The 17539-nt window shown below is 50.9% G+C and overlaps 4 protein-coding genes across 4 annotated transcripts; 1 reads left to right on the forward strand and 3 right to left on the reverse strand.

Annotated features, from left to right (window-relative positions):
• Positions 1-6620: 6620 nt before the first annotated feature.
• Positions 6621-8834, forward strand: HER10_EVM0012378 (PhoD-like phosphatase; the record flags this gene model as incomplete). Its single annotated transcript, XM_035481774.1, has 7 exons — positions 6621-7095; positions 7149-7274; positions 7337-7493; positions 7547-7647; positions 7696-7824; positions 7881-7990; positions 8049-8834. The coding sequence occupies 7 exons, from the start codon at positions 6621-6623 to the stop codon at positions 8832-8834; spliced, it is 1884 nt and encodes a 627-aa protein (XP_035335446.1).
• Positions 8835-9269: 435 nt separating this feature from the next.
• On the reverse strand, positions 9270-10901 carry HER10_EVM0004502 (uncharacterized protein; the record flags this gene model as incomplete). The annotated part of the gene is made up of 3 exons (XM_035474144.1): positions 9270-10079; positions 10137-10457; positions 10527-10901. 3 exons carry the CDS (start codon positions 10899-10901, stop codon positions 9270-9272), a joined length of 1506 nt encoding a protein of 501 aa, XP_035334878.1.
• Positions 10902-13605: 2704 nt separating this feature from the next.
• HER10_EVM0010941 (uncharacterized protein) lies at positions 13606-14853 on the reverse strand (the record flags this gene model as incomplete). Its single annotated transcript, XM_035480385.1, has 1 exon — positions 13606-14853. The coding sequence occupies one exon, from the start codon at positions 14851-14853 to the stop codon at positions 13606-13608; it is 1248 nt and encodes a 415-aa protein (XP_035335338.1).
• A 798-nt stretch (positions 14854-15651) lies between these two features.
• HER10_EVM0010024 (sulfite oxidase) lies at positions 15652-17430 on the reverse strand (the record flags this gene model as incomplete). Its single annotated transcript, XM_035479494.1, has 2 exons — positions 15652-17128; positions 17228-17430. 2 exons carry the CDS (start codon positions 17428-17430, stop codon positions 15652-15654), a joined length of 1680 nt encoding a protein of 559 aa, XP_035335275.1.
• Between the last annotated feature and the right edge of the window lie 109 nt (positions 17431-17539).

Below are 17539 nucleotides of genomic sequence, written 5' to 3' on the forward strand. Positions count from 1 at the left end.
TCATATGTGTCATAGCACGAAGTCTTTTCAAACCATTGATTGCATTCCGTCCTTTGATGCCGATTATAACGTTCTAACTTTCTTGCAACTTCAAGGCTTCCATCATTAAGAATCAACTGCCAGTACTCTGACGGGCAGGTGGTGACAGCGACAGTATTGGAACGAATAGTCTGGGTGCTGTTTCAGTGCTCACCAATATCCATAAAAGTCCCTGTGACTGCCGCGGAGGTGATTAGCAGACGCAAGATTCAATTGATGTTGAAATTGGCCTGTGTAATTCGCGTAGTTGAGGCACAATCAAGACGCGTTCTTGCACAAGTTGTGCATGTCTGAAATTTGTGTTGTTTGGCCCAAGTTCGGAAAAGAAGTCCCAAATGGGGCCGTTGGCTTCGGTCAAGGCTCCTCCTCGGGTAGGGCGGACTTGGCAGCTACGAAGCTACTGCCTAATAGGCAGGTCAGACGATTTGACCCTGCATTAAGACCCTGCGATTTCAGCTCTTCGGGATGCTTGTAATTTTATCCACCAAATCGACCAGGGACAGACGCCCGGTCTTTGTGAGAAAATTGTGGTCAAGCCTTCTATCGGAGTCAGTATCCCGACGGTATGTTTTGTACACTAGGCAGCAGTTTATGTGTTGATCATCAGGCTTAAGCTTATTTTGCCAGCCCTACCTACTGGTGAACGGACATGTGCCCCAATGCAGATAGCTAATTCAGTGGAGCTTTGGAAATAACGGGGGGTTTGGTTGTCTTTAAGGACGTCAGCGCCCACTCGCCAATGGGTTTGCTTGCAACTGATTGTAGTTCGGGTCTTTGCAACATGCTCGGGTCATCGTCTTGGAGGAATGGGTTCTTATTAGCCCTCATTGCTGGCCAGCATCGTAAGAAGTCATGAAATGAGGCCTGCCAGTCACTCGACTAACGACCCTTTGAACCAACAGAAGTCATCGGCCAGGAGTGTGGTTCCGTGGTAATCACTTCACAAGCGGACGCAGATGCACTGCGGAACTGTCCCGAGATCTTCGGAAATGTTACTGTCACCACCGGAGCATCCACTCAGGGGATTGCCCTCGAGGGAGTCAAGGTTATTCATGGCGACCTTGTGAACGACTCTCAATGCCCACAAGTATCAGCGCAGTGCATCGGATATAACCAGAATATGACAAGCATTGCATCCAGTACCATCACAAGAGTCAATGGCTCAATGATCTTAGCATACGACGGATGGATCTCAGGCCTCAGCTTTCCAGAACTGAAATCGGTCGGCGAAAATTTTGTACTCCACAGCCTGGAAAGCTTGAAGTATCTCGACGTCGACCGGTTAGAGTCAGTGGGATATATGCGACTCATGTACGCACCCAAATTGACGAATTTGAAGTTGAGCGCCTTTCAAAATGTCACCGGTATCACGTATCGCGACAGTTCAATTGTTGGTAGATCCATGGAGCTCGGATTAGGCGGTCTCGAGTCTCTGGACGCATTCTTCAGGGAACCTCAACTCGGAGTTGACGAAGTTTCCATCTACAACTCTGGCAAAGTCAAGCGCCTTCAGATTGGCGCCGCGAAGATTGGCACGGTAAAATTCGCCTATAGCACATTCGGAAAGCCAAACAATCTCACGCTGGTGCTGGGCGGATCCGGTATCACTGAACAAACAATTGGCAGTATTCAAACAACATACAGCCTTAACGGCATTGAGCGGCTGGCAAACCTCAAGACGTTGAGTGTGGGTAGCTTTAGTAGCTTCGGCGCCAACTTTTATCAGCATCTCGATTTACCATTCGACCATCTGGGCAATCTCACAATCAGGAACGAACGGGAGTTGATGTGGCTTTCGGTTCCACCACAGGCAGCCCAGTGGGAAAACTTTAGCCTCGACATTGGATACAACGCCAATTTGAATCTATCAACAGAGTATCGAGTCTCTGAGAAGGGTGAGATGATACGGTCGTGGTACTGGCCCCAGCCAAATATGGGGGAAAGTTATCTGAGGGGGAATCTCTCCAACCTATTTTTGTAAGTTCTTGCGCAGTCTCTGATGATGGGGCGAGGAATACTCATGATAAGTTGAAGCGATTCCTATTTCCAATTTCGAAACGCACTGAGCAAAGAAGCACTCGCCAACCGAACAGAAAACCTCGAAATTTATGCGGAAGGCTCTTTTTCATGTGAGCCTTTCGAAAAGCTTGAGAAGAAGAGGGCCGGGCAATATCACGTATCTTGCTCCGCACAAGATCGGATTGATTTGCGCTCAGGAGGTTTGGTTCAGGCCAAAACTCTTACGTTTGGATGGATCGTGACTGTGGTGATTGTAATGGCCGGAATTGTATCTGTCTGAGCATAGTTTTAGTCAGATGCCTGACTAACGATGGAGGGGATTTCATGCAGTCAGCAAGTCACTCGATCCTAGCAGTGATGACCTAGAACTGCCCAGCTCCTAATAATAGATCCTCCGACTCCGTCCTACCCCGCTCACATCGTTTCTGAGTGACTTCAAGTCATCCTCTGATCTGACCCTAACTTACATAGGCACCTTGCATGTTCCCAGGTGGTCTTCTGGTTGGATGGTACTGAGAGCTACTGATCATCTCAAACAGCGTATGATAAGCTACCTTCAAAGTAAGTCTGCAGCCTAGAAAAGGTACAGCGTGAATCTTAGCTGGTCTCCAGTCTTCCGCAAGTTTAGTCGCCTACAAATGATAGATCTTTTTACCGCCAAGTACGACTGGAGAGGAAAGGGTGCGGGAAAGGCTGCACCGAAGGTATCTTGTTCCTCAAGATCTCAACCCGAGGCATGGGATGTGCCATGAGCACAAAGTGCAATGTACTCATGCACATTAGCGGTGGGAACTAGGGGCTTAATCAGGCCTATCAGATGTGACTTCTCCCGTCACTTCGCTCGATTACGTCAGTCTAGGCTACTACCCGGAGCCTTTCTGCCAAACAGCCTGATCAACAAACGTTGGCCGCAGACTTCACATAAGGTCGAGCGAGCCTAGTGTTTCCCCCTCATCCGCGTGCTTATCTCATGAAGATTTTCAAATACACCAGGTCCAAAATTCACCAGCCAAGAGTTATCGTCTACAAAGAATGTCTACTACTTCAAGTGCGATACCCACGCTTATCAGCCAGGAGACAACAACGATAACGTTTTGCACATTCGGAACTGCAGCGGCCGAAGCAGTGACGAGGATCACCACCGAAACCTCTACTGACTGGAGTGGAAACGATGGTCCCAAGCTAGTCTACTCCCCCAATGTTCTAGTCAACCTAGTTGAGGCATTTGTGGACAATTGTACACGTTATTTAGATTGTGAGGTGACCGTTTACCCGAACCCAGACATCTCTGGGAATGGGGTAAGTCCGATAGTGTCACATGATATCAGAGGCCTTACTTACATAGCCTACAGGTGCTCACGGCCTTTGTTGTATCCGCCTATTTAGTTTTTGCTCTCATTGTATGGGCTTACTGGTTTGGAGCCTTGCCTAAGGGTCTGGTTCGCAATATTGACCGAAGGCTCTTTTTCGCTCGCACAGAACAGTCGGACGATGGATGGAGGAAAATGGTCGTGGAGCTAGTCCTGATGCTTAGCGATCAACAGCTTCTGACCGGTCTCACCATCCTCATAGCCGGTTATGCTCAAGCATTTGGGGCCAATCTTAGCGCCTATCACTGGAACGCCGTTATATATCTGGCGTGGCTTAGCTCAACAGTCCATCTCATGTCATTATCAGTACTTCGAGATAGACTACGGGCCAGCAGGGCATTACGATCTATTCGAGTGTCCGCCATAATGTTGATTCTAGGACTCCTTCTCGTGGCCCTGCTTCCGACCGTCTCATCGAAATGGCCTGGCAATTTGCGCCATGAGTATTTTGACTGGCGGTTCATGCAACCAGGTCTACCTGTTCGTTGTTTTTGGGATACGCGAACTTATGGCTCAAAGAAACACAGTGATGCCTGGGTTTCGTATGTCTCCTTGATCGGTGCCTTCGCCTGGAAACTGTGTCAATTTTTCGACAGTAGTCGGGATTGGGTACGATTTTGGGGAAGATCCCAGTTGGAGTACTTTCTCGAGATGGCTGCGAGGCGCACACTACAGAAACCACCAGGCTGGCGTAAACGAGCCTTGTATAAGGCGATTATCAGCATCTATATCGTTTCAGTTGCTTGGCTGGAGCTTTTGGAATCTTTTATGCTGACTTTGTTCCTACTCGCATTTACTTTGGCATGGGGTACCTTCCAGCTTTTCTCTAGTAAGAGTGACGTTGGGAAGGAAATACGGTCAGCTGAGCGAGAAATGGGTTTTGGTCAACTACTCCCCGTGCTTCTTCTTTCTCAACCTGTTTTCGTGGCTCTCCAGTTGTACCTAGGTAAGTGTGAGACCTGTCGTACTGAGAACAGGGCCAGAGTTTTGTCACAGACTAAAGTATGTACTGACTTTAGTATTAAAGAACAAAGAGCACCCCAAATCCCCCCATCCTCAGCGATAGTCTCCGTCGGAAGCTGTGCAATTCATCCACGTCAAGCAGCAATGACAGCAGCAACAAAACTATCAGACGTACTTCAGAACGATCGTGGGCTACTATCAGCCTCAGAAAAGGCTGCCGGGCAGCTTCATGACCCCGTCATTGGTCATCTGTACCAGTCGAAAACCTTCATACGCCTCATCGTCTATATGTCTATCACTTCATTAGCTCCTGTGATATTGCCCTTTATGTTACCTGCTAACAGGAGCCTTGGTATCGCGTTCACAATACCTTTCGTCGTCTTCCTTCCATTAGTGGTATTTCCTATGTATTTCCATCCGAAGTCTAATCGACTGAAGTAGTCGTTTTGTTCTACGAAGAGTTCCATGAAGGCATGGAATTATTGAGTCATGATAGCCCAGTTCAAGACTTCGAGCCGTCTTGAACTTTCGAAGACCCCTTATTTGTTACTAAGTATAAGCTTTACGCGGATGATGTGTTCGAATCAAACCACTATGGTAGCTTCTGCATGGGCAAATTTTCACTTCAGTCTTCTTCACAAGGGACTAGTCAGTGTATCTGAAACCTTAGAGACAATACCACTGCAAGTTCAATACTCTTTTCCAGAACCACATCTTCCACGTCCGCTATAGTGTATCACGGCTAGCTCGATTATTAATGGGTATAGACTCTATTGTCAAAGCCTGGTACTTCAGTAAGACGTTTGTGCGAGCCATGTTTACTCATTTTATATGTATGTATGCTTCTGGGAGTCTGTTGTCACGTACTATGGAGTCACACGAATGAAATGGAGAATGCTCAGTCTTAGTCCTACTCTCTGCTTGTTCCGCATGGAAAACAGGGCTGCTCGGGATGAGACCAGCCATATCAGAGCTCACGCATGGTCGTGGATGATTACTAGTAATGAGTCCGGGCCTGGGCAGAGCTGTCCAATCGGCCAGACCGCACGAGAGAGGGGATTTTGTGCGCACGAATCAAATAATTTGTTTATTCATGGTTGTTCGCATTCAAAAGATATAGAATTGGCAGCGATCTCCTTAGTCTACATAGCGAAGTCACTGCCTAACATACTTCATAAGCTAGGCACCTCACTGTGTACAAGTCTTACCAATGCCATGTCCTTTGAGAATCTCATTTCTTATCGAACGCAAAATAGCGCGAGCATTGCATCCCGAAGGTTTACGTCTTTCAAGTCTACATGTATGTACCAATTCCCCCAATAATATTGACCCGTGAAATGGGAGGAAACAATGTACGCTAAACGATGTGTGTCATTACGCCATAAGAGTATAGTATACGAAGTAAAGTGCCATTACTTTTTGGGAATAGATTTCAACGTAACCTCCATGAACTGTGGGAAGTGGCTTGTATTGCAAGTATGCAGAGCTAGTTACATTTAGGTACCTTAGGAAACAAACAGTATGCGCCAGCAGACTTTAGTCCCACGTCATGCTAAACCGATATTCCAAAACAGCGATGTTTTTCGATGGAGAATACAGGCTGTCTCTGGTCAACAATATATCATTCACGACGCAACCCAGCTATGCACGAGTTGACAAAGGCCGGATCCCAGCTAAGCAGAGCCGAAGAACCGGAGCAACGGCCCCGCAGCGCCAAGACCACCAATAACCTCTAGAGCCGGGCGCACGTGTGAGCCGCGGTTCAAGATATGCCCTTCATAAAGAGGACTTATTTCCGTGCCTTGCAAGCCTGTCAACCTATGCCCATCTCAGCACATGCACGATTGATAAGAAGAGGGGTTCGCGAATGCTACTCTGCGATAATCCCTGGTGATTGTCGTCATTGAGAGAAGACTAACGATTCTTGATGTCCGGTGAAGGGATTCAATGTCCAATCACTGTTGAGATGATTACCCACGAGCATGGCCGTCTGAAAAACGCACGTGGCGAGCGTCCATCCAGAGCGAGAAACAAACGGCCTGAGATGGAAGCTGCGGAAGCTCATCCTAGTAATCTCGCGCCTGGAAACCTTTGTAAACAAAAGCTCATAAAGGGCGGCTCTCGCCGTCAAAGCTTAATGATAGTCCCTTCTTGGCAACCAACAAGTCAACTCTTTGTGGTCACTTCATTCGCGTCTCAATCCTCCAGAGCGTGATAGCCACCGTCATCATGGTTCAGCCCATCTTTGCTGTCTTGGCTCTAGCCACTGCGGCGTCGGCTGCCTTCACAGGTAACCTCAACTACCTGTCGCCATCGAAGCACCATGCGTCACTTGGTGTCTCTATCAACAAGGTCGCCAAGCGCACCTACGCCAACTCCCACTGGGATCCAGCCAAGCTGAACTTCACGCACGGCTTGGCTTCCGGTGATCCGTACGAGGACAGCGTCATCCTGTGGACGCGAGCTGCTCCGACAGCTGACAATGACAAGAGCAACCTGACTGTCAGCGGCTACGTCCCCCTATATGACCACAGCACGGAAGACTACGTGAAGAAGAGCGACTCTCCGGTCTGCGTTGATTGGAAAATTAGCACAAGCAAGGCTCTTGATGCTGTTGTTGACTCGGGTACTGCTTACACGAGCTCTGACGTGGATTACACTGTCAAGGTAGAGGCCAAGCGATTGGCACCTTTCACGGTCTACTGTGAGTGACGACTGTTCGACTTGTCCAAGAAGGGTAATTAACTTGCAGTAAAGACTACCAGTTTAGTATTTGCAACTCAAACAAGACGTCACCGATTGGTCGCACAAAGACAATTCCTTCAAAGAACTCCCGAGTTGAAACACCAATCAAGCTTGCCGTCTACTCATGCAGCAACTACCGTACGTCGTCGTGAAACTCCCATTCTAGAAGCCCTATAACTGTTCCGACTGACTTTGTGAAGCTTTCGGTTTCTTCAACGCGTACGGCAACCCAGTCCGAAAAGACTCGGTCGACTACGTGATCCATCTTGGAGACTATATCTACGAGTACGGCAATGGGGAGTATGGTTGGGGCAACTCAATCGGAAGAATTCCTCTTCCCGATCGCCAGATCTTCACGTCAGTAGCTTGTGTTACTTCCCTAGGGGGCATTCGAAGTTGACTGTTGGCAGTTTGTATGACTACCGCAAGCGCATTGCAACCTACAGGACCGACTCGGACTTGGTGGCCAGCCACCAGAGCTTTCCCTGGATCCCGGTTTGGGACGACCACGGTTCGTAGCAGTCTTTCGTTATGCGCCGCATTGACTAATGGGAAACAGAGGTTTCGGACAACACGTGGCGCGATGGTGCCTCTGAGCTCAACAACACTGAGGATTCCTTTATTGCTGATGGAGGTGTCTCGGTTGATCAGCGCAAGATGAACGCCGTTCGTGCATACTTTGAGTGGAGTATGCCTTCAACCTCAATCTAGCTTTGATAGTGATGCCATACTAACACCTACCAGTGCCTATTCGTCAAGTCGATATGGATGATAACCTCCGCATTTGGAGAGAGTTCAACTTCGGCAACCTGTTCGACCTTGTGATGTTGGATACTCGCCAGTATGACCGCGCTGTAGGTTTCACTCTTCTTCTTCGTGTCTCAGGAGTCTCACTAACTCTTCCTATTATAGATCACGGATGTTTACACTAACACCGACTACATCCACGCCATCTCCAACGACGCAAGTCGCTCCCTCATGGGTCCCCGCCAAGAAGCCTGGTTCTACAAAACCCTGCGCCAAAGCTCGACCCGCGGCGCGACCTGGCGCGCCATCGGCAACCAAATCATCTTCAGCCGCATGAACGAGAGCCTGGCCCTCGGCGCCGAAAACCCGATGAACTACGACCAGTGGGACGGTTATCAAGCGAACCGCAACCGCACCTTCCAGGTCCTGTACGAGCAGAACGTCGGCAACAACATCTTCCTCGCGGGTGATTCGCACGCTTCGTGGGTATCGGACCTCGTCTGGCTCGGTGAGCACGAGTACGATCCAAAGACGGGTTCCGGGTCGGTGGGCGTCGAATTTGCGGGTTCAGCTGTGAGCTCGCCATGCCCTGCTGGGCAAAACATTTCACTGGCGGCGGCGAACGCGGGATCTGCTTGGCTTACGGCTGCGAACCGAGAGTTGCAGTGGCAAGACCTGTTCTACAGGGGATACTATGAGCTCAGCATTGACTACGATGCTGTGAATGCTTCATTCTTTGGTATTCCTACGACGAGGATCAAGCAGGGATACGAGATTTCCCTCGCCAACTTTACTGTACTGGCTGGTGAGAACAAGCTGCACCGTTTGAACGGTACCGCGGCTGTCGGAGGTGTTGCTGAGAGTGGTAGCTTGAAGAACGGTCGTGTTGTGCAGACGAACCTGACGCATGACACTGGCAGCGGCGCGTACCTCAAGTACGACTCGCCTTGAGTCGGTGCCTTGAGAGAAGACTTCTAGGTCACTTATCAATAATATTTGAACTTATTGCACCCTTGCCAATGGCCAGCTCCTATAAGTTAAGCAATTCGAAACGGGCCTAGAAACCTCAAACCTTACTACCCTATCGTGCAACCACCGGGTGCGACCAATGAACTATCAAGGGGTTCGGTTAGCATGAGCAATATACTGCTGAAGAGGTCACTCAGTGTTTAAAGTAAGGATGTGAGGCATGAAATTTTGACTCAATTTGAAAAGTCACCAAGACTCCAAGAAACACCTAAAGCTACTCCTGACATTGACCCGTGCGGAGGATATCTCAATGTTGCCACCAAACTGCCACCGGAAGCGTAACCCAATGCAAGCCTAAACACCTTCCATGTACCCATCATCGAGTAGCGATTCGAATGCACTTCTGAAGTACTCCGATTAGTGGAGTCTGAGCTCACCACGAGCGGTGACGTTGCCACTAGCCGAGCCGCCAATAAGCATGCTGTTGAACACATTCGCAGCAGTCTCATCCTGAGTAGCAGCAACAGCCGCAGATTGAGCCTTGTTGCAGCTCTCGACGGTAGCAGCAGGCGCCTTGCAGCTGTCAGAAAGGCGCTGGCAGATGAAGCCAGCAATGATACCAATCTTCTGCGCAGATCCGTGGTTGAAGTCGCCCTGGTTGTTGGCGATGAAGGCAGCGGCCTGGCGATCGGGCAAGCCATCCTTGAAGACGACGGAGGGGTCGCTGCAGGAGCCGAAGTCGGTGGCCTGGCGCTTGAAGAAGCGCTTGCGGAGGCTGGCTTGGGCGCGGCACTGAGTGTTCTGCTCATCGCACTGAGAGACCTCACCGTCGAGCTGACCACTGTTGACGGCGCGGGCGCAGGCATTGTGCTGAACGTCGCAGGATCGGCCGAGGGCGGCGCCCTTTCCGACGAAGGTGTCACCGTTGACGGAGAAGGGGCGGTTGCCGGAGCTCTGGATGACCGGGGGAGGGGCGCCACCGAGAGAGCCGGTGAAAGTCTGGACGTTGTTGCCGTTACCAGTGTTAGCGTTGCCGCTGTTAGCGTTGCCGTTGTTGTTCGAGTTGTTTCCGTTGTTTCCACCGGCAGTGCCGTTGTTGGCCTGGGTCTGGGCCGCGCCGTTGTTAGAGCTGGTTGCATCGCAAGAAGCGTCGTTGGTGTTGGTGTTGGTGTTGGTGTTGGAGTTAGAGTTTGTGTTGCCGCTAGCAGGTGTGGCACTGTTCTTAGCCTTGGCAGGAGTGCTCGAAGTCTGTCCTCCCGTAGCACCTCCGGCCTGGCCGGCGACGGCGAGGCCAGTGATGTCGATGTGAGTTGCCTTCAGCTCACCAGTGCCGCCGGTGACGGTCTGAGTGACACCCTTAGCAGCGGCGGTGATCTCGTCGGGAGTCGCATCAAGAACAAGCTTCTTCTCAGTGAAGATGCATCCAGTAGGGTCGGTGTCAGTGTCACAGCTCAGACCCTTAAAGGTAGTGTCGGACTTGTCACCAGGAGCGAAGGTGCCGCTCTCGAGAGCAAGCATGGGATCACCGCCGACTGCGGCCAACTGCTTGGCGAGCGCGAGAGCAACTTCCTTGTTGTTGGCTGCAGCGCCATCGGCGGCAGGGTCCTGGTGCTTCTTGGACAAGGCGGCGATCTCAGCGTTGACAGGCTTGTCGGTGCAAGCCGCGCTGTTCACACCAACGCCCGCGGTGTTGCGCTCAAGAGTCTGGTAAACGAGAGCAGCGGACATGCCGCGGATATCCTTGGCGGCCTTAGCGTTGGTGAAGGCTTGGTCGGCAGTCTCCTGCTGGAGGCAAGCCAAGTTGGTGACCTGTCCGGCACCAGTTTTGGCGGCTGCGTCTCCGAGGAGGCCAAAGACGGGGTCGGCAATGGCCTTGGGGTTCTCCTTGTTCAGGAACTCGCGGGTGATGTTGAGGAAGATCTCGTGAGAGTGCTCCTGGGGAACCTCACGCTTGCTGATACGTCTCACATGGTGGTGACGGTGGTAGGGACTGGCCGCCACGAGACCGACGAGGGTCGAAGTGGCGAAAGCGATAGTCTGGTACTTCATCTTGATCGAGATTTGGATTATCGACGGTCGAGAGTGATTAAGACAGAAAAGACCGGCCTTCTGCGTGCTGTCGACTGACGTGGTTTGAAGCGAAGCGTTGGTTGTAAGATAGTAGAGTAAAACGAGGTCAGATCTGCTGGCGATGCAAAGAATGGAAGAGCTCACAGAACTCGAAATTGAAAAGAATGAAACGAAACGGTGCAAAGAGAATGTCGTATGAAGATGAGAAGCTATAGCCAAGAAGAAGAACTTTGGTGCCGAGAGGGAGATCAGCCAGGTTTATAAAGAAGAGATTGGACGGAAACCATGATCAGAGCAGATCCCTGGTGCATCAGTGGAATTCAGACGGTCCAGAGCAAGAGCCTCATGCTCGGCCAGCTTTGGTTAGCACACCGTTGCGATGAGACTTCGAAAGTTCAGACAGACGACGCTCTCCCCGGGGTATGGAGGCCGAGGGGTACGAGAGTCGAGACAACATGAGACGAGCCGAATCGGTTAAGACGGCGACTTAGAAGATTGTCAGGTACAGGAATCTATCGGACCCGAAATCATGGTATGGCATGTGCAGGGGGTTCAAAGAACAGACGCGACGGGTGACCATGTCATCGCCAAGTCAACCACTCATGAAGCAAGTCTGGTGGGGGCGCGAGGCCGTCATGGTCTGAATTGGGCGTGACCAGCTAGCGAACGACTATGGCGTGGCTTCATTTGCGTTCATTATTGCAACATGGGTCGCGATATCGGCTGAGTTTTTGGAAGTCTTGCGACGGGAGGCCGGCGCATTCGGTAAGGCGCCGCAGACTTCAGACGCCTCGACAACGATGTGGACGGAAAGATGAGGCGGAAGATCAGACAGATTCAGCCGCAGGTTGTCATAGAGCGAGTTTCGCCTGGGGTAAGGGAGGGAACGTTTTGCGATGGTGGCATGGGTGGGAGGGGAGAGAAGAAGGGGGAGGGTCTTCACCCGTGCGTCTCAAGAGGACCACCGCCGCTTATTAAAGCCGAGTTCCCCACGACCAAATGCTTAACTCATTTCGAGGCCAATAGCAAACCTCGGTGGCCTCCGGATCGCAAGCTCGCCGGGCGGGTAACTGGTTTGTAAGGGGTCACTTTCGCGTTCTCTTAGGGCTTAGCGCAGGGCCTACCCGCGCTACAGATGACTGGAAAGCTTGATTACTGCGTAATTCTGTAGGCGAAATGTACTCCAGATGTGCCTCTTCTCCCTGAAGATGCACTTTCTGGGGACAAGGTCACCCTATTCGGCATGTCGCTCCGAGCAGCAGATGGGATTCAACCGATCTTGCTCAGCGGATACTCTGGCCGCAATTCCTGGCCAGCTTTGATCCGAGTCCAGACGATATTGCCATCTATCTCTGCATTCTCTGAAAATGGGGAAAGTTGCCGCTAGTTGGTAAGCTTATTATGGTAGACAAGCGGGCATGCCCCTCAGTGCCTGCAGGAAACTTCACGTCAGACACAGTTGTCAAATGGAACTCAAAATGAGTCTCGACAACCTTACGAATGCAATTGAACCCCCAGACCACTGTCGCCCAGTTCCCTTCGTCGTCTTCTGCGGGAATGCGAGCATGACACCATCCCACTATCTGGCCAGAACTCTGTCTAACCCGTCGCGGGACCAACGTCTGTCAACGCTTCTGCGGCACCGAAAGTGGAGACTTGGACTCGTTGCCTGCCTTAAGATCTTCTGTTTCAGGCGATCAGAGACTTCAGACGCATCAGTGCCAAGGGGCGAAATCTCAGACACCATCGCCATGCGGCCCTAGCCACCCTAGTGCACATGTCTGGCTGGCAGGAAATCATCGCATAGAGCGACCATCAAAGCGGGGATGATTTACTTTATTGGCAAGCAATCATCTCGCATCACTCCCTCCTGTGTAAGGTAGTATGATCTACCTCGCCCTTCGGAGTTCGGCCTATGGCGCCGTGAAGTCCTTGATCGATTTTGACGTGGAATGACTCGGCTCTCGTCCATGGTGGATGGGTTCTCCAAAGTTGCCTAGCTATTGGACGACCGGACGATTCGATCACGAAATCACTCTCGTTATTAACCACAAAATGTGAGCCTTTCCATTCTCAGGCCTGATTCGATGCGAGCAAGCTGTTCTCACATAGACTTTAATTTGCTTGATGTTTTGATACTTGCTGCCAGTTTCCTTTACTTCAGTCATGATAACTTATTGTTCCTTCATGACTGTCGACGATGAAATAATATCGAAGGCGACTTATCATGAACTTTATCGGTTGTTATCATGCGATGGCATGCGACCACTCGTTTCTGGCTCCGTCTTCAGTCCGAACGCACCGGCCGAACTCTTTATCGGCAGTCTCTCTAGGAGAATCCCAACTTTGTTTCCTCCACGAACGATGAACTTCATCCCATTCTATACGCCTGAAATTTGGGATGCTCTCAATATGCAGCATACGAAACGTTGCTTATCAATATTGTGTGATGAACTGCCGTTCATGCTCCCATGACATGCACTGAATCGCCGAAACATGCCCCAGTGCAAACCTGTCACGCCTGCTGCGTTTCTTCTTTCTTCTCTCGGCCTACATATTTGGACCTCTGACGTTTGACAGCACTTGGCAGTGGAGACCTCAACACACCACGACTCTTCAACGCCTTCAGTCTCGACATTCCCATACATCCTACGCGTCCATTCGACTTATCAATCATGATCTCTCATGATACATCAATGCTGATTGTGTAATCATCGCCGTCTTGCTCCACCACCGTCACCGTCACACCCAGATCTGTCGAGGTGTATGCGCTCGCGCCCCCGCCATTCAAGCTCAACGGCGCATTGTCAAGATCATCGTTGATGCAAGAAGCCGTTCCCCATCCGGGATTCCCATCGAGGACTCGAATCGGACCCTCACCAGTACCAAGATCCGTCGCTACAGTATAGAGCAAGACGCCAGTCGTACATGAGTCTAGGTTGTTGCCCTGCTTCGACCTCACCTCGGCCACCAGCGCCATCGTCGCATTGTGCTTCACGACAATGGCTTTCATGCCGCCCATAGTCTCGAGTGGCTTGAGCTTATGCGTAGTTGATGAAGTTATGTTGCTGCCGTTGGGGGGAGCCGCCGAGGTAACGACGCACTCGATTTGATCGTCCGCAAGCCAGCCTAACCTCCACTTGTCCCATGCGAAGTAATCCGGGCTGGAAGCCCCCACGTTGGCCATCATGTCCCAGTTGCCGGCGTACATACCCGTACAGCCCGTCGGCATAGGGTATAGATCCGGCAAGCAGAAGGTATGGCCCGTCTCGTGATTCACCGCCTTGTAACCCCACCAATCGAACGTGTCAATGCCCATTGTGACAGCCTTTCTCGCAATGTAGTTCACATTCTTGGTATATGCGCCACCGGTGAGAGCTGCAGAAAGCTCAATACCCGTCGCGTTTCTCGTCGGAATGACGTAGAAGATATCAGTCAGAGGGCCCTCAGTGCTATTGACCTTGGGGACCGGCGTGTTAGTGACAGCTAGCCACTGCTCTAGCGCGTCTTGGACGTAAGCATAGTGAGCTTGCTGCGATAAAGGTCTGACGAAATTGTATTCGGCTGCGTTCTTGGGCATGCGGTAAAATCGACTCGTGTCTGCGGTGATGTTGAGCGACAGCTGGCCGTACGATGATGTGTTGAACCATTGCTGGGCTTGAGGTATCAGGAGGTCGTAGACTTCTTGCGGAGAAGCTTCTGAAGCAGTCTGATCCGGAAAGTCGATGAAGATGAGGATCGCATTGACGGTGCCCTTGCTGGGAGCGCAATCGTACTTGTAGCCAAAGCCAGAGCTGAAGAAGACGCCGTTTGTCGCTGGCAATTTGCAATATGAGATGTCGGCTCTTCGGTTAATCGACAGACTTGAGGCGACTGTGGTGGTAGCGAGCAGAATAACCCGTTGAAACCACCAACTGCTTGAGGCTCTCATCTCGTACAATTTTGAGCTGTGTCATAGAGGCGTCAAGTACCTTACAGTATAGATAGATCACGCAAAGAACCAGAGCGACTTGAAATTCCCATGCTTGTAATATGGGAATGTGCGTTCTTAATTACTCAAGATCGACATCCATCGCGGAGCAGCCCACGTGAGCCAAGACACCATTAAAGTTCTATGTAAAGTGCTTTTAAATATTGGTGGATCAGCCGCCGGTGAATACGAGATGAGCTCGCGTTCGCCCCAGCCCAAGGAATTTTACTCCACTCAGCTAAAGACGATCGCAAAGATATGCATGCTGGATATCCTTGCCTTCCGTCAGCTCCGATTCATCAACTTACCTTATGTATCGGTCGGAAACCCTGGTACTGGGGAAGTGGTTCAAAGATTCGGTAGCCCCAATGCGATAAAGCTATAAACAACGACCTGTTTTTTATAGCTTTATGAACATCCATGGCTTGCAAATGGATGTGCTCTTTGTCTACGATCTCAGAGGTCATAGTAGTTGTACCTTTTGTTGCCAGTGTCTGATGGATGTAGAGGGGAGTGAGATTTGCACGTAATGACATGGATTAATACTAGACCCGTGAGAGACGCCAGCAGAAAAACACCGCGTGGCTGACTTGGAGTGACGATCACCTAGGCGCCATTGTCACTATTGTCAATAGGTAGCTACTCGCCATTGGAATACTTCTTACGATCAAAATCCGCATAATCATACATGTACTTCAAACTTCTGCACCGCATGATGTCCGACATTAGAGAGATTTGGATTGACTCTCCAATCAACTATCAATCCTCGGCGTCCCGTGGATCATGCCGCTTCCAGTACTCCTCGTACTCATTCCAAGACTGAGACGGGAAAGCCAGAGGCACAGTGATCGGAGCAAATGGAATTCCCTTTTCCGAAAATTCTCGCAGGCGCGCTTGGGTGTTTGGCCGGGTGTTGTTCACGCTGTAAACCGAAATTCTGTGACAAGAACTGGTCACATGTAAGCCCCAATTCCATGCGGTGCGTACGTCGGGTGGTTGAGTGTTGAGAGAATTGTCCCAGCAGCGACAGACGATCTCAATCCAGCCTTCGACATCGCATGGAAGTTCTATCTCCCAAGTTCTCCAGGTCCACTTGCGCTTCTTCGAGAGATTTTCGACTGGCACAGTGTACCAGCTAAACCCGCCGTCGGCAGAGAGCTCAACCCGTTCTGGCCAGCGACCACCGCCCGAGTAGGCCCATCCCTTGCAGCGAATTTTGCCGTTGTGTATGACAACCTGCTTGGTCCAAGGCGACATAATGGCAGAACTGACTGGCATCTCCTGGATCTGTATGCCGTCCGTCATCTTGAGGTTATGCTTGCCGACTTGCTGAGGGAAGTAGAGGTACTCTTGGCTTTGAACAGGCGCACGTGTAGGGCTCTTGATAGCCTTGATGCGGTAGAGCCACTTGACGCTTCGTGCTCCAATGTAACCGAAGACGATGATGCGAAGGGGGTATCCATGAATGCGGGGGAGAACGTCGCCGTTCATCTCCCATGCCAGCATAACCTCGTTTGCCCTCACCTTAGACCAAGGAACACTGACGAGGTAGTTCATGGTCTTGTCATCTTTGAAGTAGGTGTCCGCACCGTAGAACTCAAGATGTTTGGCCCCCTCAATGAGTCCACCACAAGCCTTAATGACTTTTTTGAGGCTGATACCAACGTACTTGGCAGTCCCAATCGCGCCTTCGGCCCATGGGGCCTGAGGCACCTCGTCGCCTTGGCCAGGGTACTTGAGGATCTGTTCGATACGACGGGTTCCAGAGCATTGCATCGTAACAGTCTTTTCCATCCGAGGAAACTTAGACTCGTCCATGAGGTCATCCAAGGTGAAAGATCTCGGGTTGGCAACAAGTCCGTCCATCACGAAACTGTAGTGCTCTTTATCAATAATCGGGATGCCGCCGTGGTTTCGGACGAAGTGAAGGGGGTTAGGTGTGATCTCCTTGTCGGTCACGAGTCGCTTGGGAGGTTCGCCATTGTAAGGAAATTGAAGAAGATGGAGCATGTCGGCATGTTTTTCCTTGAGGACGATGTCCCACGAGTCGTCGGGGATACGAGAAAGAGCGCCGCCGACCGCCTTGTGCCACATTTTCCAATGGGTACCGGGCAGAACAGGATTACTCGCTGGGATAGGGCCGAGCTGGAACTCCGGGTTGGGAGGAAACGTCTGTGACGTCAATATTTTGTGCGCTGCTGCCTTCTTCTCAGGATAGTTTTCCCACTCTACGAAACTATTTAGTTCGGCGTTGTTAGCTATTGAGTGTGGCATCTTTTCATTTGTAGTTGACGGAAGTTGTATCGAGAACTCATCGACATCCAAATTCACTCACCCGGTCCAGCCCTGCCGCTCTTCAGCGAAGAGCCTATCGGGATCGCCTACTCCTTTGATGGCGGCTGCATCCTTTGTGAGCTCACCAAATATTTGAGGGGGAAGAGCCTTGGTCTGGGGCCCGGTCATGTCAAGAACAGGAAGCTCAGCCCCGGCTAGGCCCTGCTCGATCTTCCATTCATCGGGCCTGTTAGTAGTCTTCATGATGACTGGTGCTCTGTGGTGGAGTTGTTCTGGAGTAGGAAGACACTTCGAGGACAAAGATCAACCTTTCTTGAGACCTTTTACGCAGTATAAGAGAAGCCTCGGGAGT

This window comes from Colletotrichum scovillei (genome assembly GCF_011075155.1).
Source record: "Colletotrichum scovillei strain TJNH1 chromosome Unknown Contig00004, whole genome shotgun sequence".
NCBI classification, from domain to species: domain Eukaryota; kingdom Fungi; phylum Ascomycota; class Sordariomycetes; order Glomerellales; family Glomerellaceae; genus Colletotrichum; species Colletotrichum scovillei.